The sequence below is a fragment of the Urocitellus parryii genome, chromosome 7 (genome assembly GCF_045843805.1).
Source record: "Urocitellus parryii isolate mUroPar1 chromosome 7, mUroPar1.hap1, whole genome shotgun sequence".
In the NCBI taxonomy this organism is placed as follows: domain Eukaryota; kingdom Metazoa; phylum Chordata; class Mammalia; order Rodentia; family Sciuridae; genus Urocitellus; species Urocitellus parryii.
In genome coordinates this window covers 135,132,513-135,159,656 of record NC_135537.1, presented here as the reverse complement: position 1 = coordinate 135,159,656, position 27,144 = coordinate 135,132,513, and the positions used below count along the sequence as shown (strand labels likewise).

General features: G+C 36.1%; 1 protein-coding gene across 2 annotated transcripts; it reads right to left on the bottom strand.

Moving 5' to 3' along the window:
• Positions 1–265: 265 nt before the first annotated feature.
• Positions 266–15,081, bottom strand: LOC144255922 (aspartoacylase-like). 2 transcript variants are annotated; one of them, XM_077801066.1, is made up of 6 exons: positions 14,846–15,081; positions 11,481–11,676; positions 9,758–9,851; positions 7,111–7,218; positions 4,722–4,831; positions 266–524 (listed from the first exon to the last, which is right to left on the bottom strand). In XM_077801066.1, exons 1-6 carry the CDS (start codon positions 15,079–15,081, stop codon positions 327–329), a joined length of 942 nt encoding a protein of 313 aa, XP_077657192.1. In that variant the 3' UTR covers positions 266–326. The 2 variants fall into 2 exon arrangements, with proteins under 2 accessions (XP_077657192.1, XP_077657193.1); XM_077801067.1 differs by lacking the exon at positions 7,111–7,218.
• Between the last annotated feature and the right edge of the window lie 12,063 nt (positions 15,082–27,144).

Below are 27,144 nucleotides of genomic sequence, written 5' to 3'. Positions count from 1 at the left end.
TGCACATAGTAGCTATATCTTTTATACATTGAAAGTGAAAGCTGTTTTTAAGAATATTAAATTATCAAAGTGTAAATGTATAAAAATCTATGCAGAAATAGGAAGCACACTTCTTTGAAGAAGCTATCTACATAAAATACGATAACTTTAAAAGACATTCATTAATTTATTCTTTTCTTTAAGACACTGGTGTGAATGCCAACTGCTTGGGGACTGGGTCAGGTGCTATGAATGTGAACTTGAATAAGGCACAACTCTGTTCTTGAGGAGCGTACAGACTGGTCTGTTTTCAAAATGCCCCACAAAAAGTAAGCTAGCACTGATTTCTAGTGGAAAGAAGAGCGAATACTTTTTGCATTGAGAGTGAGTTTTTTTGTCTTTGCGAAAGCTTCTTTCTTTTCATAATAAGCAGCCTCGTTCACAAACACAGGGTACACGGTACAGTCTCCACCCAACAGGATAGTCTTTCCGTCAAGAGTCACAAACATGGGGTCCCCAGGGTGCAATGGTTTCCAGTCTTGATCCTTTCGGAAGACAGTTAAAATAATAAATTACAAAATTTTCATGTCAGATTCTAGATGGTTAATAAATACCATTCTGTTCTTTAAAAAGTGATCCTTGAAGGGTGTCCTGAGAGGCATGCATGAGACCTGACTCCACTGGAACCATGTAACTGTGTTGGGCAGCAGTTTTAAGAGTTTCCCTGTTAATTCTTACAGTTGACATGTGTAATTAGAGTTTCTCTGACACCAAGTTTGCCTTGAATGTGACCAAAGAGGTTTATAATATTAAGAGGAAAAATAAATTTCATATCCATCTAAGTGCATATTCTACTTTATGCCATCTGAAGTTAAATTCTGTTCAGCAAAATTTAGGAAATATTCATTCAGAGCTTTCTTTGCTCAAGACATTCTACTGTTGGGGACATAAAAATGAGTCAAATGTATTTGCACACAGGGAGACTTTATTCTGATGAGGATTGGTGAGTGGTTTTGGGAAAAGTCTAAGACGAGGTGGATGTACTCCAGGTGTGTCCCCACATTATGTTATCAACTGTGTTATCTGACAGGTCCTGCCCAGGGATTTGGCCTTTTGATTGAAGGATGTTCCCATGTTGTCTGATCATAGGAAGTCTAGAACAGTTCTTCTCCAATTTGGCTGAGCTTACAAATCATCTGGGGATTTTGCTAAAATGCAGATTTTGATGCTAATGATCAGGGTGGTGCCTTGAGATTCTGCATTTCTAATATTTTCTAGAAGCATCGGCATCACCCAGGAGTTTGTTAGAAAAGCAAAATTTTGTTCCTCTCTGCAGACTTTCTAAATCAAAATCTTCATGTTAACAAATTGTCAGAGATTTACATGTAGAATACTGAAGTACACATGGCACTGCATCTCAATGATGTTCTCAACTCTAGCCACACATTAGAATCACTTGGGATATTAATATATATTTACATGGGAACAGGGCTGGCCCCATCTCAGATACATCAAATCCGAATCTAAAGCGTGGCTTTATTTTTAATAAATACATTTTTATTAAAATTTTATTTTAAAAATCTACATACCTTAAAATTCATTAATTTTATGTGCAGTTGTAAATTTTGATATATACATAGCATAGTCATATAACCTATAGCTTTGTAATAAAAACATCTATGTTATCACCCATCTCCTCCAGTCCCTCATGCTTCTCGTTTTTATAGTTCACTCTTCTCTTTTCTTTCCCTCCCTTCCTTTCTTTTCCTTTCTTCCTTCCTTTCTGTAAGTCCCCAGTGATTTTACAGGGTGGCCTGGTTGAGAATGCTCCTCTGAACAAGTGCTTTTCAGGCAGAGATATGCCCAGAATCACTGAAGGAACTTCCCCGCCCATTGGTTGGTCGCATCTACAGAGGTTCCTGTGTAGTGCAGGGCTCCCCAGACCTGAGTCCTATGAAATCACCTGGTGAAGTCATTTGATTCCCTGTGTCCACCTTGTAAATTAAATCAGAACCTCTGGGGTTGGGACCCAGGAACCTGGACTTTTGAAAGGCTTCTCAGCTGGTTCTTACATGGCCTGAGTTTGAGAAGCTTTAGTAGTTTGTGGTGGGTTCCATGCATTGGGGGATAAAATCCCCTAGGTAATTCTGATAAGACTATCACTCTTAGACTCCAGACAGGTAGCTGGTCCCTGCCAGTGTCTCTGGCTCCAGGGCCAGCATCCTCTCTGCTTAGCTTATATTCCACTGACAGTGCTCTTCCTGCTATTCATCAAACCCTCCAAGTCTTTTCCAGCCACAAGGCCTTTGCACTTATTTTCCATATGTCTGGCTTCTCATCTTCCAGGTTCCTGTTTCAGTGTCACTGTAGGACATGGCTGCCTGCTTCCCAGTCTTGGGGCCACACATGTGGCTGGGACAGCTCCTGGCAATCAGCCAGGAGGCGGTGCTGTGGGCGGTGACGGAGGAGACCACCTCCAGAATAGGTCCGGGACTCTTCTGCCCTGGTGGACAGCTCATGCCTTCCCTTACAGATTATGGGATGGGTGTACACATGAACTTGCTCCACCTCTCTGACCTTTATTCTGATTGGCTCCTGGGCAGTATATAAGCTGTGTGTACTTCCTCATTAAACAAGATCCTGCTTTGACTGTTCTCCCTGGCACGTCTGATTGTCCTCCTGCGAGGGAGGGCTGGGTGTGGACGGCCAGTCGACCTTTACCTCTCTTGGCTCATCTTGGTCGGGGCGTTCTTTCCCTGCTTCTCCCACTGGTCAGGAGGAGACAGGGGGCTAAAAGCCCCGACAGTGTCACTATTTCAGAGACTACTCCATTTAATTGGAACCCTTTGTTGTCCTCTGCTACATTGTTCATTTCTTTCATAATACTTATTGCAGTTTGAAATGACCTGTTTTATGTATTGCTTATTCAATTAATATGGAATTTCCAAGAGGACTTTGCCTATCTTGAATCTCAGGGCCCAGAACAGGTTTAGTAGTCATTCAAAAATATTTACTGAGATAACTAACCAATCGATCCCTCCTTGTAAAACACCAAGTCATTCCTTATTGTCTATCAAATACAAATCTAAACTATTTTTCTAGACTTCTGAGACCTACCTCTAATGCTGTTAGCTGCTGATCTCAATATCATTTCTCAGTCCCCCAGAATTGCTTTTTTTCCTCCTCAAGAGTATTAAATGTTGTGCCATCATCATTTTGGCCCGTGTCTCCTGTGCTGAGTGTTTTAGTCACCTACAAGGTTTTCTTCCTTTCTCTCCCTGAGTCTTTACCTCTCCTTTAAAACACTGCTGAAGGTACCTAGCTCTGGTTTCTACTGGGATCCCATTAAACCACAAAGCAGGGTTTTCCCCACTGGTGTGTATTTGGGGCAGGATGATTTATAAAGCTGCAAGTCCAGATGACTATTAGGGTCATTCAATGGGGATTTGAATTGGATCAGTGGTTTTTAGCCATAATCACCCAAGTCAGTAAGATCAGTTTATCTCAGAGTAGAGTGCTGGCATTTTCATTTTAAAAAAGTTCTCTAGGTAGCCTGCAGTCAGGGCTGAAAGCCCCACACTAGGTAACCTCTCATCTCAGGTCTGAGAATGTGTGGGACACACCATGTGGGGAATGGGCATCTTAAGTTTTTGGAATTGTTGCTCTGCCCTATCTTTCTCTTTGTCTTTTCCATACTAAACCTCCTGAGCCTCCCCCTTCTTCCTCCCTCACTCTGCCATCATGGATCAGTCCAGGCAGGGGGTGTGGACAGATACCTCAGTTCTGAGGAGAGTCAGGGAATGGTGGCAGCAGTGCCCCAGAGAAACAGATTCTGTCTTGCTCTAACTTAGTTGGTTGTGACCACCGGGAGGTGGAAGTAATGTGGTCATCTGCAAGGACATTAGTTCTGTGGTTTTCATTGATAACTGTGGCTATGGGATGGCTCCAATTTCTGTCTCCATTTTCTTTTATTACAAAAGATATAACAGTTCCTAACCATTGCACTTGGAGAGGAATTTCACTTTTGTAAGAAGCCTTGTCTGACCACCCTTCTCCCATCTCTTTATTCTGTTACAGAATCTGGTTATCATCATTTCTAGACCATAGTTTAGATGTTTTTATATCTAGACTATAAATTCCATGAGACTATAGACTGTGTTCACTAATGTTTCCCCTGAGTCAGTACAGGTTATACTCAACTAGTATTTATCCAGTAAAGGTCTGAATAGCTTCCTTCTATAGGTTGAATATAGGTAGTATATCCTAATAGTTGAGGTGTTAAAGGCTTAGTTCCTAGGATGGCACTCCTAGGATGTGCTAGACCTTTAGGAGGTGGGGCCTTGTGGGAGGCCCTTAGGTCATTAAGGGTGTGCTCTTGAAGGAGACTGTAGGACCCAGCCTCTGAGCTGCTCTCTGCTGCCTGACCCCAGATGTGAGCAGTTTGCTCTAACACACACTTCCCACTATTACCATTCAGTACCCAGACCAGAAGCCCAAAGCAACACAGTTACCCAATCAATCTTCGACTGAGACTAAATAAAACCTTTCCATGTATAAATTAATTGCCACAGGCATTTCACTTTAGTGATGGAAAGCTAATACACTTCTCTACACTGCAGTGGTTTTGTGACCATCAAATTAGCTGATGCATGTAAAACTCTGTATGGACTGTGAACTTCTACTCAAAGGTAAAACATTATTAAAATATTTTCAATATTTTAAAGAAACAGCAGATTAGTTACCTGCAGATTAGGATGGATAACAGCAGTTATTTCTCCACTTTCATTCCTGGGATAATCAACCTTCTCCACTACTTTATAGACCTCAATAGCACAGGGAGGAAATTCTTTTCCTACAACAATAATAATATGTATTATAGCAACTAAAAAAATCTTCTTATAAAACAGGGAAGTTGATACTTTAAGGAAGAAAGGCAGGAAGAAGAATACCAACAACAAAATGAAGACAGTTACAAGGAGAACACATTAAGTTTAGTTAAAGATGTTCATAACAATATAAAGCCAAAAAGTTCTGCAATTATTCCTATCAGTGCATGATGAACTGATGTAAAAGACAGAACATACAAAATCCAGTGTGGGAGAAAAGAGCTTAGGACTGCAAGTCAGGAGCTGAAGGCTCAAACTGCATGACTGGTGGCTGGGGTGTCTGAGTCTTCCATTCTATGACTTTTAATCAGATTAGTGCGGACTGTGTCACACAATAGCCACACAGGGTTCCCAAAAGCCACTAGAGGGCATGTCCAAATGCATAAATCCTTTTCAAGCCTCTTTTGTGACACAAAAACAAGCCACCTGGGTAGCCCAGATTCAAGATGAGGGTGACTGATGCATGCAAAAATAATGAGAGCAGAGTGTCCTTGAGTTAATGTTCCCCAGCCTTGTGGTAGGGATCTATGGACTATGATTTGTAAACTGTCTTCCACTCAGGTTTGTGGCATTCTCCCTGGGGATATAATTTCTTAACATATTAGAGTTCCACGCTTACTATTTGAGAATTTCTTGTTGAATATGTTGTGACTTTCCCAATACTACTTCCATTAGACAGTAAAAAACCTGTCCTCATACAAAGTTGGTGAACAGCTCATTTTCGGTTTTTATGATTTTTGAGTCAAAGGATTACCAAACACAGAAGAAGTTCCTGTGATCACAGGGGGCTACACAATCTGAGGCTAAGGAATTATGTTCCCCACAGACACTGAACTACACAGTAAATATGTCACCATAGTTATGTTTTGTCAACAATTTTATACTTATATGCATTCTAGCAAGTGATCATTATTAAAGTAAATTTCTATATCATATTCTGGTCTAAATTTTCTTTCTTTTAATCAATAATGTGTTTTGAAGATTCTTCCATGTTATTATTATTTGTTCACCAACTGATATACATTTGAGTCATGTCCATTGCAAACAAAGCTATAATAACCACCCTTAAGTACAAACTATTGGGTATTCATGAGCTTGTGTTTCTTTGAAATGTGAAACAGCTGGACATAAGATTTGCACAATTTAATAAGTAGATATAGCAGATAATCATAAAATTACCCTTTAAAGTGTCTTAACCAATTCAAATATTTGTCAGCAGGGAATGAGAGTATATCTCCTTTTCCTATACCAACACTTAATATCATCATATTCTATTTTCTCCAATCTAATGGGAAAAGTGGTTTCTCACTCTGATTTGCATTTCTCTGATTACTCATGATGTTGAATATCTTTTCTACTTTAATAGAACATTTATATTTCCTACTCTGTCTTTGGTTTTTAAAATGGAGTTTAATAGGAAAATAGGATTTCATTTGGGTTGTTTATTTAGCAACTGTTTTTCTTGTATGTATCTATTCTGGTTATTGAGGAATAGCTGAAGTGAATAAAAATTTGAAAAAACACCTAACATTCTGAGCACAAAAATTTCAACCTAAATTTCAATTACTACTTCAATGTTTAGTGGTTAAGTTTTAAACACATACACACACAATTAAGTAATGTACACTGGTGTGTGTGTGTGTGTGTGTGTGTGTGTGTATAGCTGTATATATATAGATATATATACAGCTATACACACACACACTATATATATATATAGATATGTATGTACTATGTAATATATGTATAGTATTGTTGTGTCTTGGATATGAGCCAAAAGAACCTGTGTTAATGCAGGAATATTTCAAAGTGAAAGTATTTGATTGTTAGAGTTGCAATCTAATCAGTTCAACCTGGTTTGAACAGGCTGACTAGGTGTTAACTGTAGACCGGTGGAGAGTAGCTGGAAGAGCTGGGTCACTGGAAGTGTGCCCTGGAAGGGTTCATCTTCTCTGAGGCCCCTTCCTTCTCTCTGCTGCCCAGCTGCCATGTTCTGAGCAGCTTCCCTCCACCATGCCCTTCTGCCGTGATGTCTGCCTCACCTTGGCTCAGAGCAGTTGCTCCAACCAACCATGGACTAAAACTTTAAGAATGTGTCCAAAATAAAATTTTCCTTCTCTAAGTTGTTATTGTCAGATATTTTGGTCATAATAATGAAACCTGACTAACACACAGCTAAATATAAATACCCACAATTAAAAAAAATACCCACAATTAAACAAAACAACCCTTACCCACTATTTACCTTCATTGAACTGATATATAAAATCAAGAGCATGTTTAATCATTTTTCTCATTTTATCCAAAATATCAGCTCGCAGAACACCCTGGGGTTGGGGACCAACTTCTATACCTAGGTACAGAAAGAAAAATAGTAATATTAGAATGTATTGTAAAATTAAGTGTTTTATTATATCTAGAACCCCATTATTAAAAATTATTGAAAAGTTAGACCAGTAACATCATCGAAAATATTTGAGACAGAATGTTAGGCACAAAATAAAGCAGAATATTTACAGGTTTAAATATGCATAGTGATAAATGTAAAGTGAATAAAGGCTAGAAGAGAATATGGAAAAAAATCACAGACTTGTGTTTGAGTAGTTAGAACTCAGGGTTATTTTTTCTTAAATTTATTTCAATATGATTCAAATATTTAAATATCATAACATAGAAAAGAGGTAGACAAACCTGTATATGACAAAATAATAGGTGGCCACAAAGAGAAACTGTCACAGACTTAATGTTTAGCTTTCACAGGAGGAAAGACATCTAGTTGGTCATAGAAATCTAGCTAGATAAACTATGAATTTAAGTTAACATGCAATCTATGTGACTTCAGGACATTTTTATACTTAATATTAACCCATTCTGACAAGATAGTGCAATGGTTCTTATTTTCTGTAGAAAAATTTGTATTTCCTCTAACCTCAATAAAACTACGCTTGTACTTCCAGGTCTGTTTCCTGTAGCTATCGAGCATCCATCCTTACACCTGCAAAATACTCCTCCACCTGCTCAAGCCTCCCACAGAGTCATCCCTCCAGTCATTATTTTCTCCGTTTATCAAACTGTTTACTAAGTATATCACCCACATTCATTCTCTTCCATCCAACTCAAATATATTATTTTAACCCATCCTATTTTCACCCATTTCTATTACTTTCCAATTCAAAAAGCTCATTATGGTATACTGTGTAATTTTCTTGTGTATTTGTACAGGCACTCACTTAAGTATATGATATCATAAGTGTGGCCAAGGCATGCCTCTGTGCATAAATGATTTGTACATATCAATGAAAATTGTGTTCATAGATATGTCTGTGTGCATTTTGTAGAAGACACTGTTGTTTGCCTACCCCAAATGTATTCAATTTTTCTCTCTTCTAATTTTGGTTGAATATTCAATTTTTAATGTGAATGAACTTTTCTTCAGCTTTAGAGTAAATATAAAATAGTTTAAGGCATTCATAATAGTCCAATTATCCTGATCATGTTATAGTTCAGTCACCTTGGCAATGGAATGCAAAAGTGGTCCTTGTACATAACTTATAGCAGTTTATATAAGCAATATTTTTATTATAAAATGTTGACTCAAAAAGAATGCCTAAGATTAAGTGCTTTTTTCCAATGTGTGTATGACATAATATATTTCAAATATAAAAGAGTAAAGTTGGAAGGAGAACATGCTAATATTTTAATAATACTCCCTCATATTGAAATGTTTTAAAGCTTTGGTTCTATTTGTAAGGGCCAAACTTATCAGCAGATATTTGTTCCTGTTAAAACAGCATTGCCCAAAAATATCATATTCTAAGGCAGTCTCTCAAAGTTTGGAAGTCTTACACTTTTATTTGGTATCAAAGAGAACCATGATCTCTATTTTTTAAATTTTTTTTTAGTTGTAGATGGACACAATACCTTTATTTTGTTTATTTATTTTTATGTGGTGCTGAGGATCGAACCCAGTGCCTGCCAAGTGCTGGGCAATTGCTCTACCACTGAGCCACAACCCCAGCCCCTCTATTATTATTATTACTTTATAGTGCCAGGGATGAAACCCTGGATCTTATACATGGTAGGCAAACACTGTACCACTGAGCTCTGTACCCAACCCTATCTCATATAGTAAGGTTTTGGTTTATCACATTTATTACAACTTTGTGCCTATATTTGAATATTTAGTTTTCTCCAATTATAATTAATAATTAATTTATCTCCTTAATCATGAACCAAAAGTATCAAACAGGATAATTTTATTTGCTTATATTATTTGCTAACTTGGTCTTAAATTTACTCTTGGTTAAAGCCTATGAGATCTAACAAAAAAGATCTTAAGTTGTAATAGAGATTTTAATTATAGTATAGTTTGCAAACAGTTAATTATGCTAGTGGGTCTCATAGGAAAGAGAATAAATTACTCCTACTATGGCCATGTATCCCTCTGTGCAGTAATGACCTGGTTAATGTTCCCTTCTCATTAGATACTAAGCTCTTTGAGGGATTCTGTGTGCCTATATCATCACTATTTTCCCAGAACCTAGCACAGTCCAATAAATGTCTTTTGAAAGTATAAATTTTAGAGTGATTAATTCTGTAGAGTGAAGCTAGACAGAAGGTTCTATAGAAGGTGACATTTCACTTAAGTCTTGGGAATGAGAAGAATCTGTCAGACTCATATGAAGGACCAAACCTAGGTAAAAATATAAATAGAACCAGAAAGCTACTCAGGGATATTGAGAAAATTAAGTATAGTGTCTGCCTGGGGTTAATTTGCTTATTCTCTGATAATTATAAGACTTAATTATGTGCAAGGTAGCTATAAATATTCTTTAATTTTTCTTAAAGTTTCAGATAGGACATATTTTATTCAGCTATGCCAACAGACTTACCAACAGGATACTTGGCTACGGAAGAAATGGTTGTGTATTTCAGGGAAGGATGCTCAATGAGATAAACATAGCAGGGTAATGGATCCAAAGAAGTCTGAAAAGAATTTTTAAAACATCTTTCTTATTATGTAAGGACCATATGTTTTGTTCTCTTTGCTGCTATGGAGTCAGTAATGCTTTCATATTCTTTGCTTCATCAACCAAGAATAGTCAGACAACTTTATGGAACACTCTAAAATTCAATGTAATAGCTTTGAAAACATACAAATAAATTACATATGAAATTGAATTACATGCAGCTTTCTGGGTAAAATGTACATTAAGCAATTCTTCAGAGCCACGACCAAAGAATAGGAAATAAATTTTCCTTCTGAATGGATTTGGTTATTTTTGTTTCATCATTGGTTACCCTTACTATTCAGCTTATTTAGTCTCTTAAAGAGCTCTGTTTCTGCCCCTGTAATTCAGGTTCTATGAATATCATGTGATTCCTCTTCCTTCTGCTTATTTGAATGAAAATTTGATACAGGTCTCTTGGTTTGGATAACTGGGTATAACCTTGTGTCTTCTGTGAGTGGCAATCAAAGAATTCAGCTACATAAGGATCTCCAGCCAGAACCACTAATATTTTCTGTCCAGAGGTCAAGGGAAACAAAAGTAATGGTTACCACAGGGTAGACATTAGTCTAAATGCTTTGAATACTTTTTCTCATTTAAAGCTTTTAGCAGCCATATGGAGTGAGTATTGTTATACTAATTTTATAAAATAAAAAAAGCTATTTTGAGATTTGAACTTCTTGTTCAAGGTTAGTGAAGGAGAAAGCCAAGATTTAAATCCAACTTCTGGCTACATGGGTTGAACTTTTTCCACTAAAACATTTTAATTCTCTATATCTATTATATAAAATCAAAAACAAAATCCATTATTTGCATTTTTGCTTGTTTGATGTTTTCTACCATTTTTTAGTTAAAGGCAGTAAAATGCTGAATTTTTAATCTTACAGATTCCTGAGTCTTAAAATGATTAGCTATATGAAGTACGTGACAAAAGATTGGGTGTGTAATCCCATTGGCTTGGGAGGCTGAGGCAGGAGAATTGCGAGTTCAAAAGCCAGCCTCAGTAAAAGCTAGGCACTAAGCCACTCAGTGAGACCCTGTCTCTAAATAAAATACAAAATAGAGCTGGGGCTGTGGTTCAGTGGTGGAGTGCCCCTGAGTTCAATCCTTGGTAATCCCCCCCATACACACACAAAAAAAGATTGGGTGTGTTTTAGGCAATCCCAATCAAATGGTGACAAGGCAGGACTAAAGGGATACAACGTTTTCACTGCTGGAAATGACAATTTTTTGAGCTTCCTAAAACCCTGTAATTTTGATATTTCAACCACGCCATTTAAAATTCTGATATTCATTTTTCTTGTTTTTTTGTTCAATAGCTTATGAATTTGTGACTTTGGGAATAAAATTTATAATTTCAAAAGCACAAGAATCCACAAGGATCTTATCATTTTGTTCCTTATATTTGTTATTTTACTGGTTTCTCCTTTTCTCCTGCCTGTCACCACCACTTCTGTATCTGAGTACAGCCTCTCCCATCCAGCCTCCCAGCCCAGCTGTGGAATAGATCCCATTTCTCTTGGACCTTTCTTCCTGACCCTGTTCTGGTTGTCTCTCATCTATAATTGACTTATGTAAACTTATAAATTAATAACATTGACATTACCTTAATATAATGATACATCTGAATTAAAAAGTCATTCCTGGAATCTTCAAGAATAAGGGTGCACCCCATGTTAGAAGTTGTGTTGTGAAGGTCAAAAATGATGTCATAGGAATCTTCACTATTTTTTGGACCAAATAAATGATTTATTTCTTGAGCCCTTTTCACTTCATATGGCAAATCCTCTGACATCTCTTTGCTATTATTAGCAGAAAGAAAAACATTAACAACATTTGTGGCTAAGATAATATAAATAGTCAATAAAAACACAATATATAAAGAACCAGTTGCCAAACCTTTAATATGCAAAATCTGTGAGGGTAGTGAAAATATCTAAAACTGTTATTTTTGCTCCATTTGATTCCATATAACTAATATTGCACAGATATTCTTAAAAATAATACATTCATTTATGTTGTTAGTCACAGGTAGGACTTTTCAAACAGAATTTACCATTTGACTTCAACCTTGAACAAAAATTTTCCATTAATCTTATTTATAGTTTTTTTGTAGTTATGGTGCACTTATTATTTATTATGGGGATAGATCATTAAATGCATCTTCCTCCCAGTCTTCACCCTGGGTAATTCAAGTTCTCGAAACAGTCAAACTTAGATGCTCACATCATCATTAGGTATTTTTAATTGAGGCCCAACAGTCATCAGTGGTCCAGGGACAAGGTTTACTGATTAGAGTCTGAAGACACTCCAAAAATACAAAAATTTACAGGTACGTGTGTGTGTGTGTGTGTGTGTGTGTGTGTGTATTTGTGGGGCAAGTGTTAATATCTGTTATTATATTCTTAGACGGAGTCTCAATCTAACCCCTCCTCACTTTCTGAAATGGTTAGGATACCTTTTTGTTTGCTGTACATGATAATGGTTTAAATTTATTTTTTCTCATTAAATCACTCAACCACATTTTCATGTAATTCCATCTCTTTTTATTCCCTGGCTATTTTTACTAGTATCTTTAAAGGACCTACAGTTTGCACCTGAGTGTTTACTGTCTGGAATGCAATCAAGAAGGTGGATTAGCCATTTTGCAGTTATGAAGCAAAAAACATGAGTACAAAAAGGTACATGTGAAGATGAGAACAGAGGGAAGAAAGAAGCAACCTGTGGCCCTGATGATATCATGAAGCCACCTCACCAGCCCTGGACTTATTATTTGTGAATAAGAAACTCTTATTTGCTTAAGCCAGTATGTTTGAGTCTATTATACAAAACCAAACACAATTCCTAAAGGACAGGTGTGCTTGTATTATACACATACATATTTATACCTGTATTATAGATATACATACTATACACATGTGTACACACACACACACGTGTGTTTTAAAAGTTAATTCATAAAACAATCCCATGAGGCTACTCCAACCCTATTTTCTTTTACATCTTTCTACCCCCTTTGAGTAAGTGGCGCCACTGCCCACCCAGCCACTCAAAGTTTAGGCTTGAAGTTTTGAAAGACAATGGACATTTTGAGTTCCCATGTCTGGAGTTCAGGTACCATTGGAACAGTTCCAAGGGATGAGACTGAAAGAATAGACAGGGGCAAGACCCCCAAGAGCACTATCAGCTATACTAGCTAGCTTACGTCTATTCTGAAGAGGAGAATGTTTAAAAAATTGAGAGGGGGAGGCCTAAGATCTTCATGTTAGGATGATCCCTATGACTACTGTAAGGGATGGCAGAAAAGATTGGCACAAGTCTCCAGGTAGAGCGAGTCTGTTAAAAGACTATTATAACTGTCTTTAGGAGAAATAAAGGTAGTGAAAAGGGAAAGAATGACTGGATTTGTGAAGGTCTTGCAAAGAATATTTGGGAGGACTTACCCACTAGACATGAGGGATGAAGGACAGGGATTTCTATGGGGATTTTCTATGGTGGGTGATAGTGTACTTACTGAGATGAGGAATATAGGGGGAAAATGGGGGGGATTAGGAAAAGATAATTGGTTTATCTATTTCATAAATTTTCATAGCTATGCTAAAAGAGAACTTCTTGGCCTCTGAAAAGTGTGATAAATAAAAAACAGAATGTGAATTTAATTTAAAAGGCTGCTCTCACTGAACGGCATACTATACTGGGTGGCCATAATAAGAAAACTTACCCCAATTCATTTTAGAGTTATGTGTGAAGTTAATATGCTAACAAAAAGTTATTCTTCAACAAATTACTACTTGTAATACAATATATATAATAGCCATTTTAGATTAATGTTTGTGTGGATATCACCTCAATCATAAAGGTAAAGCATTTCAAAAATTAATATTTACGCCAATAAAATTATGATTCAATACAAAAATTATGACTACTAAATAAAACTGCCTTGCAATCTCTTCCATAAATAAGGATATTTGTACTAAAAGTAGTATTCGCCTTTTGTTCCATAGTGACACTAAACCCAAAGACTTCTCTAAATCAAATTAGTGTATCAGAAAACAGGTACAAAATGTATTGCAATTGATTGTTACTGTGCATATCTTATATCTTGGCTAGCAGTCTACCAACTCCCTGAGGGGGAAAAAATATCTTGTGTACAGTGTTGTACTCCCACAGTACTTGGCACAATGAGAAAAGTTGTTTAATAATATTTTTAGGTAAATTAAAGAAAGAAATGGAAGAGGCAAACAGAGGCATATACAGTGGTAACTATCAGAACATTTAAAAAGGCAAAAATAATTAGTCAGGACCCATCTGGAATATTAGGATTAAATATATTATATTCAATGTATTAAAAATCAGCTGCAACTAAAATTCAGAAAGTTCAGGGTAAATGCCTTTGTTCTCATTATTTAATCCATCCTGGAAGATAAATACATCCATTCCTCAGGCCACAGGGTGGTCTCATGTTTTCTGAAAATGGATGGATACTTATTTACTCTTTCATTCAACAAACACTAATTAGAACATTGTATTTTTCTTAACTAGAACTTTATGTGCTACTATAACATAGTTGAAAATAAATGTAGTGAATTTCCCACACAGCTAAAAAGTGTATATATAAACATAGTGGTCAAATACTAACTTATGCAAAGAATTATTAAATCTGTCTTTCAAGATATGATTTAAAAATAAAACCTTTCTTACATATTTTTGTAATCTACAGAGGATATATTTGAAAAGAAAAATCAAATAATGTGGTTCTTTAATAAAAATATTTAAAAGAGCATATGAATGCCCAGTTTCCACAATTATATAATTCACAATGCAGCATGATTAGAAATGAAGGCAATCTTACTCATTATAGACACTATACATAAACATGAATATTCATCACACATATGTATACATGTTCTCTCATATACATACCATATTTCACACATACATGTATGCACTCTGTACAAAACATACACTTACCCAAGATTTTCAAGGTCACAAACACGATTCAGATCACAGTCGATATATCTGGTACACTTCTTCACTGCTCTTGGGTTGGTAATAAATGGTTTTACTTCCAGCCCTGTTCTCTGAATCTCAGCGTCATTCTCCAGCCAGTGCTTAACTACAAATACTCCCGTTAGCTCGTTCCCATGAGTTCCTCCAAAGATAGCAATCTTTTTAATAGGGTCTCCTGTAATATGAGGAGAGGTCATTTTACCAATAGTTTTATCTGATTTCTGCAATTCAGAAGAGAGGAGATCAAAGGAAGCTTAAGGTCCTAAGAAAAGTTTAGAAATTTAAATTCAAATGAGAATTTAACCAAAGTGCAAAGTACAGAGTTCCATTGAGTGGAGGACTTTAAACACCTTCTGTTACAAGTTGTAAACCCTGTTTATTATATGAACACTCCCCTTTTTAGCCCTGTCCTTTACCATATTTGGATTAAAATATGCAAAGATCAACCAGAGATACAGTTGTTGACTTCTAACTCCCTCAGATGGTCAGTAGATCTAAGTACAATAATAAATTGACATCTCCTACCAGTACAAAAAGTCAGTTTCCCCTTCAGCTAGAATGCCATCCAACAGGGCTTTCATGATCATTTGTAATAATAAAAATAGTTTGTAAAGTTCTAATCCTCTAAAATAAAAAAATTAAGTGGCTCATTCGATATTTGTTTCCACTGGCATTAAAAAAAACATTTCTGAAGTGAATCCAGGCACTTTTCATGATCTAAGGGCATTGAATCTCATATCTAGAAACAGTCAAAGGCAGATACTCAGAGCCTCTTCTTGAGCCAGCACCTTCTTTCGGAATGCTTTTATGCAGTAAGAGACACAGGGACCCAATTGGTGATCACTGGGTCTTGAAAAGTTACTTTGAAACATCCCTTAGTTTCTTTCTCACGATGTTATTGGTTATTCTCTGTCAATTTCCTTAGGAATCTTGCCAAAGTACCAAAGGAAAAGCAACTGTTAGTAATTTTCAAATCCTTTTAATGCACGAAAATGTCTTGGGACATACTATATATATATATATAAACACATGATATGAATTTATAAAGACATGGCCTCATTTACTGACAGAAGTCCTCTCCACTGGAATGCATTGTGTGAAAGGGGGTCTTATTAGAGGAAATTACCCAGAATACCAAGATGATTACATGCCTTTGGAGAAATGACGCTGAGCCAAATCTGATTTGATTTCATGCTCAATCACCCAGAAAGTCAAATATGATCAAGTATTAAAATTCTATGTATTAGTAATACCAGGCTGTTTTATAGGAGTACAAGCATAATTCATTACAATTGCGGAGTACTTAAATTTATGATGTTTTTCCACTTTGTAAGATAGGACAGAGTAGGTATTGACATCCCTATTGCAAGGATACAACAAAGAGAGGTTAAGCAACTTGAATAAGTTTCCACAGCTACATAAAAGAAAACTAGGCCTGGGGCCCATGTTTCTGATTTAAGTCCAGTGTTTTTTCACAGGGCAATAGGGTGCCTCTTTGTTATTTTTGGTCCCCTCTGAAGTTCTACTTTTGCTCTTTCAGAATTCACATAAACAACCACTACAGTGTGCTCAGGAAACAAACAAGCACACAAATAAAATACATGATGGAAATATGAATATGAATGCTATTTAATATTTAATGATGATTAATAAACCAACATGATATTTAATAAACAAACTCCCAAATTTTTCCTTTAAGAGACCATAATTCAGAGATAAAGCAAAATAACAATATAAATTTACAAATCAAAATTACTATTCTAACACAAAGCTCCACAGTCTTTGATTCCTGCACATATGAGTGTACACTAAACACACATAAATGTAAAGAGATAACAGCTGTAATGCTACTTTGGTTTCAAGAGCAGTAACTATGGTAAATTATTAACACTGCTATGTTTTGTTTTTTTCCTTGCCGATTTGTAGTTTGTACTGTCCTTTGCCCTAGTCTCTCTGGAAATGCTGCTTTAGTTATCTCCTTTAGCTGGCACAAATGACTTGAATTTTAAGGCTTATTTTATGGAATTTTAACAGATCAGCATTTTGAAGCACACTTCACATTGGTAAAGTTTCTGTTACATGTCCATATGCAACAGAAAGTTAATGAACTGTAGTAATTCTTCCTTATACTTACCTTGTTAATTGTGTACAGATTTGTCTTCTGTGGAAAGCTTTATTAGAAAAAGGAGAGCATTTCCTTAGAACTGGCGCACCAGACGCTTTTTATACTCTTAGACAAACTTAACTTCCAAAACATTTTTAACTCCCTGTCTCCCAAAGCACACTTGAGTTTGGATCCTTGTAAAAACTTTGCAGTTTTATTAGTTCTTTTTGAGAGCTTAGAGAACTGAGGGTATAAAATGAAACCTTTTCACTATCTCCCTATTAAGTTGAATATTTAATGTATTGAAGTAGGTATTTAATAACTTCCAGCACCTGAATAAGTTTCCACAGTCTTAGTGTTTTCCTTGCTCTGTGGCCCTGTTGCTGTCACCCATTCTGATCAACTTTTCATGTAGAAATAAATGAATGATAACCAGAATGAGACAGCTATAGAACAGATAAGTTTATAAACTGCTAGCAAAATCTGGGCATGGTGATGGATGTATATAATCTCAGCAGCTCTAGAGGCTGAGGCAGGAGAATTGCCAGCTCAAAGTCAGCCTCAAAAATTTAGTGAGGCCCTAAGCTACTCGGAAAAACCCTGTCTCAAAACAAGATATAAGAGAGGGCGGGGGATGTGGCTCAGTGATCAAGTGTCCCTGAGTTGAATCCCTGGTACAAAAAAAAATACAAAAAACCCCCACAAAATTGCTAGCAAAAATTCCATATTGCTCATGTCTGAATTCCTTATAGACATAGCAGATATTGTTCCTCCTGGGCTTAATGTTGTTGTTTTAATGAGAAATCATTTTTTTTAGGGAGCAGGTTTTATACATGTGTGGATGTATGTATGTATATATCATGTCAAAAACAGCTTCCTTGATGTTCATGTTTTGGGTAAGTCTAATTGTAACTATGATGAATAAGAAGTCTTTACAGACATTTTGTTGTTTGAACTCTTCTTTCCAAATTAAAAAGATGAACCTCTTCCTTCTAAACTTATTCCTTAAGATGGATATTATTACCCTAAGTACATGTATAAAGACACAAATGGTGTGTATATAACTTGTATACAACACAACTATGAAAAATTGTACTCTATATGTGTAATATGAATTGTAATGCATTCTGCTGTTATGTATAACAAATTAGAATGAAAAAAATTTTTAAAAATAAAAAAAAAACTTTACTTTTCTTTACTCTGGCATTCAAGGCCACTATTGTTTGGTGTCAATCTATCTCTAATTTATCTCCAAACATTTTTATTTGACTTAATTTTCAAAGAAACTAGAAATACATTTTATTGTCCCATAGTCTTAGACTTTTATTAACAACCTTCTTCTCAGCTTTCTCTTGCTCTTCCTTTTACCTATCCCAGCCTTTGAATAGCAGAAGATATGGTAAGTAAACAAATAAATAAATAAATAACATCCTATTTGAACTCAGGTCTAAAATTATTACAGTTGGCCTATAATAAGTACCCAATAAATGGCAGCTACTATTATGAAATAAGGCCTAACATTTATTGAGCACTTACTGTACTGCATTAAGTAGTACTGTTCATTGTCTCATAGAATTTTTAGGGAATTAAGTAAATATTGATACTGCTATGTTACTGAGGAAGGAAATGTAGATATAGAGCAGGTAAGTTATTCAAAATCATAGGCCCAAGAACCCCCAGTATTCCCAGGCAGGAAGCCTGTAGCTGGAACTCAAGAGCTCAGAGGTGCTGCACCATTTTGCTTCCTTTCTTGAATATCTCTGTGGCTCATGGGCTCTTTTCCTCTAGCAGCACTGGCTCTGCCTTACTGACTGCTCTCTGCCTTGCACAGTTGTCACCCACAGGCAGGCCTCAGCAATCCCACCAATTTCCTGGGGACTCTTATCCCAACAGAGAGATCTGACTCAGAAATGCAGCCACACCAAACAAGACACTTACGCTTTGGTCTTTGTGGTCCTGGAGTCTTTTTTTTTTTTTTTTTTTTTTAGACACAGTCCAGTTTGCCACCAGCATCTTGCAAACTGAAGTCTAGAATCTAAGAGATGACCAGGGGTGCAGGAAAGAGGGAGCCATAATTTTCCGACGCAGCTGGGGCAGAGGATGACTGGATTGAACATCTGTCTCTGCCTCTTTAGTGACCAGCACAGGCTCCTTCTCTGTCTGGGAAAGGGGTTGAAGAGGTAGGGCCATCTCCTTACATCCTTGAGAACGCAGACAAGCGCTCTAACTTTGCGCTTCCAGTTGTTCTCAGAGCACAGGTGGCCTGTGCGCCTGCGCAGTGAGCAGCGAGGTCAAGTGCGCCTGCGCACAGCCCCAGTTCTTGCAATTTGTTTTCAGAGACGTGAAGGTAGGCAGTTGCTGATTGGGGTCTCTTTGACGGTTGACCTAGCCAGGGGAACTTGAGGGTTCAAGTTGTTTGTCATGTTGTGATGAGGTTCAAGAAGGGAAAGCCCCTGGCTTTCCCTAGTTACAAAATGCTGCTGGTCCCTGGGTGGATAAGGAAAGGTTTGAGGAAGATAAAGAAAAAGACCCTGATAGGGACATGGCCTCCTCCCCCGCAAGGAGAGGCCCAAACATGCCCTTCTGGCTTCCACTGGAGACCAGTCTTTGAGGACTGTTTGCAGATTGAACAAACTTTACAGCCTGTGCCGCATAACCGTGTCACTAAGCCACTGGGAGTTAGGGATCCAAGGGAGGATTTTTCACTTTTTCTATGGAAAAAAATTTTTTTTTTGTTTTCATACAATACTCAAAAGATGTAATAATGGCCCTTGTAAGCGCCCTTGTGTTTAGCATATAAGTTGCATTAGTATTTCTGTGTTGAGAAAAAGTGGCATAACCTCTGTTTTGGTCCCTAGAATAGAACCAAGAATATTTTTTAAAAGGGCCTATTATATCTAGTTTCAAGTCAAGATAGAAATAGAGGCAGTCTCTCACTTCATGTTTCCAAAGTTTTATTTTTAACAGTGGTATTTAGAAGTTAATATTTACCTAAGTCTGATTTGCATCATTCTTTAGTTGTGTTTATGTCTGTATGTATTATTGGTAGGGAATTTGGAGCAGAAAGGATCTTAAAATTAAGTTTATATCTTTCCTTTTCATCCACACAATGGGCAAGTATTTGTTGAATTGAGATTGAAATATATTAAGAGGCTAAAAGTGGAAAACATAATAGCAATTAAGTTGTAAAATAAAAAAAAATACAGGGAAAAACCCCTTTATTTAAACTGAGTGGAAATTTATCATTGTATTTGTTTTGGACATTAATTGAGGATTTAGTCTTTGGTAGTCTCAAACTAATGACCAAAGCAGGTGATTTGCATAGTGCCATGAAGTTGGACACAGACCATGTTCTCATATGGCTAGGTTGATACTGTATATTTCCTACCTGTGAGTTTGCCAATGCAATTGTAATTTGGTGGGTTGGTCTCTGTGTCCTCTATTCTGTACCATTGGTCTACCAGTCTGTTTTGGTGCCAATACCATGCTGTCCCATTACCCTCTTTATAGATCTGATTCAGAATTCTCATGGTGTGTCCTTGATTCTGAAATAAATTTTATAGACCATTTGAAAATCTGCACCTACTAGGAAGCAAGGTTATAATCACCCCAGTCATAGCTTAATTTGAACAGAGCTGGAAAAATAAATTTTGTTGTAAGTACTTACTCAGAAGCAAAGGGCTCCCTCAGGTTTCAATGTAGTTTTCAAATGTAATTTCCATAATTGTATTCTGGGAATTTATTTTGTTGTTGATACAATAGGAGTTATAAGGTTCTTTCTTTGAAGATTTGGTTAAACAACTTTGTTTTGTGAATTTAGAATACAAAACAAAAATTAATAGACTGATACATAAGAAAGTGAAAATTCCACTCGAAGTACAGCAGGTATTGAGCAACTTTATCTTTGAAGCTTCCTTATTTTGTGTATGCCATATTAAGTTTGTGTAGTTTGTAAGTGAAACATTTTGGAAGGAACTTTAAGAAAGATGAAACATTGAGTCTTGCTTCTTTTCTTTTTAGGTCAAAGGAGGTAAAATAAAACTTATTCAACCCAAAGTATTTAGTGGCAGAGGTGGGTATAACATAAAATCTTAGATTCATCCTGGTGTTCTACAGATTCTATGTGCTTGAGTTGTTCTGTGCTTTTAAGGTGAAAACAAATTAATAGATCGATCTTTAATTATATTTGTGCTTGACTTGTTAAAAATATTTCCAGAAATACATGTTTCCTAGGAGCTATCATTTCTAGTTTTCTTAAATTATTAGGTAAAATCAAGTCAGGACAAGACTGATAAGAACCAGGGGATGAATATGATGCACAATAAAGATAATAATAACTATTATTTATGGTGAATGTTTCTAGACATTTAATTATACATATTAATTCATTTGATTCTTCCACCAATCTTCTAAGATATATTATTATTGTTGTCCCTGTTTTTCCTATTAGAAATAAAAACAAAATGGTTAAACAGGAAATTATTAAATGGTAGTACTAGGATATAAACTTAGGAATCTGGCTCTACAGTTCATGTCTTAATAATTATGTTATTCTGCATCTCAGTTTGTATCATGTTGGCACAAAGAGTTTAAGGAAATTGCCCATGTTTATACTGTTTTGTCATTTTTTAAAAAAAAACAAATGACAGCTGAATGCATTACAATTCTTATTACAAATATACAGCACAATTTTTCATATCTCTGGTTGTATATAAAGTATGTTGACACCAATTCGTGTCTTCATACATGTACTTTGGCTAATGATGTTTATCACATTCCGTCATCCTTGCTAATCCCCTATCCCCTGCCTTTCTCTCTCTCCCCTCTTCCCTATCCCCTCTTCCCTTCCCTATTCATCTATTCCTGCATGTTCCCCTTCCCTATCCCACTATGAGTCAGCCTCCTTATATCAGAGAAAACATTTGGCATTTGTTTTTTGGGGATTGGCTAACTTCACTTTGCATTATCTTCTCCAGCACCATCCATTTAGCTGCAAAAGCCATGATTTTGTTCTCTTTTATTCCTGAGTAAAATTCCATTGTGTATATATGCCACATTTTTTTATCCATTCATCCACTGGAGGGCATCTAGGCTGGCTCCACAGATTAGCTATTGTGAAGTGTGCTGCTATAAACATTGATGTGGCTGTGTCCCTGTAGTATGCCGTTTTTAAGTCCTTTGGGTATAGACCAAGGAGAGGGATAGCTGGGTCAAATAGTGGTTCCATTCCCAGATTTCCATACTGCTTTGCATATTGGCTGCACCAATTTGCAGTCCCACTAGCAATGTATGAGTGTACCTTTTTCCCCACACCCTCACCAACACTTATTGTTGTTTGTCTTCATAATAGCTGCCATTCTGACTGGAGTGAGATGATATCTTAGAGTAGTTTTGATTTGCATTTCTCTGATTACTAGAGATGATGAGCATTTTTTTCATGTATTTGTTGATTGATTGTATATCCTCTTCTGAGAAGTGTCTGTTCAGATCCTTCACCCATTTGTTGATTGGGTTATTTATTTATTTATTTATTTTGGTGCTTAGCTTTTTGAGTTCTTTATATACCCTAGAGATTAGTGCTTTACCTGATGTGTGAGGGGTAAAAATTTGATCCCAGGATGTAAACTCTATGTTCATCTCACAGGTTGTTTCTTTTGCTGAGAAGAAACTTTTTAGTTTGATTCCATCCCATTTATTGATTCTTGGCTTTAATTCTTGCACTAGAGGAGTTTTATTAAGGAAGTTGGACCTTCATCACATGATGAAGATTAGAGCCTTCTTTTTCTTCTATCAGTTGCAGTCTCTGGTTTAATTCTTAGGTCTTTGATCCACTTTGAGTTGAATTTTGTGCATGTGAGAGATAGGGGTTTAATTTCATTTTGTTGCATATGGATTTCCGGTTTTCCCAGCACTATTTGTTGAAGATGTTATCTTTTCTCCATGCATGTTTTTGGCACCTTTGTATAATATAATTGTCATTTGGTGGGTTGGTCTCTGTGTCCTCTATTCTGTACGTCTACTAGTCTATTTTGGTGCCAATACCATGCTGGTTTTGTTACTGTTGCTCTGTAGTATAGTTTAAAATCTGGTATAGTGATGACACCTGCTTCACTCTTCCTGCTAAGGATTGCTTTAACTATTCTGTGTCTCTTATTTCTCCAGATGAATTTCATGATTGCCTTTTCTATTTCTATGAGGAATGACATTGAGATATTGATTGGAGTTGCATTAATCTGTATAGTGCTTTTGGTAGTATAGTCATTTTGATAATATTAATCCTGCCTATCCAAGAGCAAGGTAGATCTTTCCATCTTCTAAGATCTTTTTTTGATTTCTTTCTTTAGGGTTCTGTATTTTTCATTGTATAGCTCTTTCACCTGTTTCATTAAGTTGATTCCCAAGTATCTTTTTTTTTAGGTTATTGTAAATGGGGTAGTTTTCCTCATTTCCTTCTCAGGATTTGTTACTGATATACAGAAATGCCTTTTATTTATGAGTGTTGATTTTATATCCTGCTACTTTGCTGAATTCATTTACTAGTTCCAGAAGTTTTCTGCTGGAGTTTTTTGGGTCTTCTAGGTATAGAATCATATTGTCAGCAAATAATGCTCATTTAATTTCTTCTTTTCCTATACAAATCCCTTTAATTTCTTTCATCTGTTTAAGTGCTCTGGCCAGGATTTCAAGAACTACGTTGAATAGAAGTGGTGAAAGAGGACATCCCTGTCTTGTTCCAGTTTTTAGAGGGAATGCCTTTAGTTTTTCTCCATTTAGAATGCTGTTGGCCTGAGGCTTAATGTAGATAGCCTTATGAAGTTGAGATATGTTCCTGTTATCCCTAGTTTTTCTAGTACTTTGAACATAAAGTGGTGCTGTATTTTGTCAAATGCCTTTTCTGCATCTATTGAGAGGATCATATGATTCCTGTTTTTGAATCTATTGTGCTGAATTTCATTTATTGATTTCTGTATGTTGAACCAACCTTGCGTCCCTGGGATGAATCCCATTTGATCATGGTGCACAATCTTTTGGATATGTTTTTGTGTTTGACTTACCAGAATCTTGTTGAGAATTTTTGCATCTGTGTTCATTAGAGATATTGGTCTAAAGTTTTCTTTCTTTGATGTGTGTTTGCCTGGTTTGGGGATCAGGGTGATTATTGGCCTCATAGAATGAGTTTGGAATTACTGCCTCTTTTTCTATCTCCTGAAATAAATTGTAGCGTATTGGTATTAGTTCTACTTTAAAGGTCTTGTAGAACTCGGCTGTGTATTTATCTGGTCCTGGGCTTTTCTTGGTTGGTAAGCTTCTGATGGTGTCTTCTATTTCATCACTTGATATTGGTCTGTTTAAATTGTGTATATCTTCCTGACTCCATCTGGGCAAATTGTATGACTTAAGAAACTTGTTGATGTCTTCAATGTCTTCAATTTTATTGGGGCATAAGTTTTCAAAATAATTTCTAATTATCCTTTGTATTTCTGAAGTGACTATTGTGATATTACCTTGTTCATCATGTATGCTATAATTTGAGTTTTTTCCTCTCTTTCTCTTCATTAACGTGGCTAAAGGTCTATCTATTTTATTTATTTTTTTCAAAGAACCAACTTTTTGTTTTGTCAATTTTTTCAGTTTCTTTTGTTTCTATTTCATTGATTTCAGCTCTATTTTAATTATTTCTTGTCTTCTACTGCTTTTGATGCTGATGTGTTCTTTTTTCTAGTGCTTTGATATGTAGTGTGAGGTCATTTATTTGTTGACTTTTTCTTCTTTTAGGGAATGAACTCCATGCAATGAATTTTCCTCTTGGTACTGCTTTCATAGTGTCCCAGAGATTTTGATATGATGTGTCTGTATTCTCATTTACCTCTATGAATTTTTTAATCTCTTCCTTGATGTCTTCAGTGACCCATTGTTCATTCATTAGCATGTTGTTTAGTCTACAAGTGATGCAGAAATTTTTATTTTTTATTTTGTCATTGATTTCCAATTTCATTCCATTATGATCTGAGAAAATGCATGGTAGTATCTCTACTTTTTTTGTATTTTCTAAGAGTTACTTTGTGGCATATTATATGATCTATTTAGAGAAAGAATACAAGTGCTGCTGAGAAGAAAGTGTATCTGCTTGATGCAGGTTGAAATATTCTATGTATGTCAGTTAAATCTAAGTTATTGATTGTATTATTGAGTTCTATAGTTTCTTTATTCAACTTTTGTTTTGAAGATCTTTCCAGTGGTGAGCAAGGTGTATTAAAGTCACCCAAGATTATTGTGTTCAATTTGGCTCTTGAACTTGAGGAGAATTTCTTTGATGAACATTAGCTGCACCATTGTTTGGGGCATATATATTTATGATTGTTGTGTATTACTGGTGTATGGCTCCCTTAAGCAGTGTATAATGTCCATCTTTATCCCTTTTGATTAATTTTGGCTTGAAGTCTACTTTATTTGATATGAGGATGGAAACTGCTGCTTGCTTCCACAGTCCATGTGAGTGGTATGATTTTTCCCAACATTTCACCTTCAGTCTGTATATGTCTTTTCCTATTAGATGAGTCTCCAGGAGGCAGCATATTGTTGGGTATTTTTTTAATCCAGTCTGGTAGCCTATGTCTTTTGATTGGTGAGTTTAGCCATTAACATTCAGGGTTATTATTGAGACATGGTTTGTATTTATAGCTGTATTTGTTTATTTTTTTCAATTAACTTGACTTGATTTTCTTCTTTGACTAGTTTTTCCTTTAGGGTACTACCTCTCTCTGCTGATTTTCATTGTTGTTTTTTGATTCCTCTTCATGGAATATTTTGCCAAGGATGTTTTATAGTGCTGATTTTCTAGCTATAAATTCTTTTAACTTTTGTTTATTGTGGAAGATTTTTATTTAATCTTCAAATCTAAAGCTTAATTTTGCTGGATATAATATTCTTGGTTGGCACCCATTTTCTTTCAGAACTTGATATATGTTGTTCAGGATCTTCTCACTTTTGGAATCTGTATTGAAAAATCTGCCATTATCCTAATTGTTTTCCCCCTATATGTGATCTGATTCCTTTCTCTTGTGGCTTTTAAAATTCTCTCCTTATTCTGTATGTTGGGCATTTTTATTGTAATGTGCCTTGGTGTTGATCCGTTGTGATTTTGTACATTTGGCATCCTGTAGGCTTCTTGAATTTGGATTTCCAATTCATTCTTCATGTTTGGAAACTTTTCTGATATTATTTCATTGAATAGATTGTTCTTTCCTTTGGTTTGGACCTCTATGCCTGAGAATCATTTCTAGGAGATAAAATGATGTGACTTGTTGAATCTTTTCCTTAGATAAGATTTTTGAGCAACAGTCACACTTGACACCACCAGCTCAGTTTTCCTCACCCTCTCTAGGGTGAAGTGAGTGTGAGATGATCTAATGCTCAAGCACAGGTGACATTGTAATGGCTTCAGCAGATTGCCTGGTGACATTTGCAGGATTTCTCACTCTGGATTCTGCTTCAAGGAAAGGATTGTGTTTGTTTGATAAGCTTTTTTAAAAATTATTTTTCATCTCCACTCTTTAAAAATTACCCAAGTAGTCAAGTAGTTAGTCATCACATTTGTGATATGGAATTTTGTTTCTTTTTTCTTTTCTTTCTTCCTTTCTTTTTTTTTTTTTTTTTGGTACTCAACCACTGAGTCACATCCCCAGCCCTATTTTTTATTTTATTTAGAGACAAGGTCTCGCTGAGTTGCTTAGCACCTTGCCATTGCTGAGACTGGCTTTTAACTCTCTACCTTCTGTCTTAGCCTCCTGAGCAGATGGGATTATAGGCAGGCTCCTCCATGACTGACTGGAATTTCTTTAATGTTTCCATTTCCATAGGGGCAATAAAAAAATTCAACTCTGTTATGTTCAAACAAATAGTACAGAACACTGGACAGCACTATTCTTAATCAGAAGTTTCTAAGAGCCCAGCACTTATTTCTGGTCTGTGATTAATTCAAGTCTGGGGTCAGACTCTCATGAGACAGTCCTTGAGGGTTCCCAGGTTTTGCAGCAACTAGAAACTGTGAATGGACTGAATAGGGTGCAGAAGATGCTACTGAGTCACCACATGCTGTTCTCAGACCTGAGCCAGGTGTGCAACAGAAATGCAGTTAGTTCTTTGAGATGAGATA

Excerpts from the sequence above, each read along its gene's own strand:
- LOC144255922 (XM_077801066.1), bottom strand. The coding sequence starts at position 15,081 with ATGACCTCTCCTCATATTACAGGAGACCCTATTAAAAAGATTGCTATC. Across the intron at positions 11,677-14,845 it reads TGTGACCTTGAAAATCTTGG|CAAAGAGATGTCAGAGGATT; the intron begins GTAAGTGTATGT and ends TGCTAATAATAG. Across the intron at positions 4,832-7,110 it reads TATATATCAGTTCAATGAAG|GAAAAGAATTTCCTCCCTGT; the intron begins GTAAATAGTGGG and ends TTATTGTTGTAG.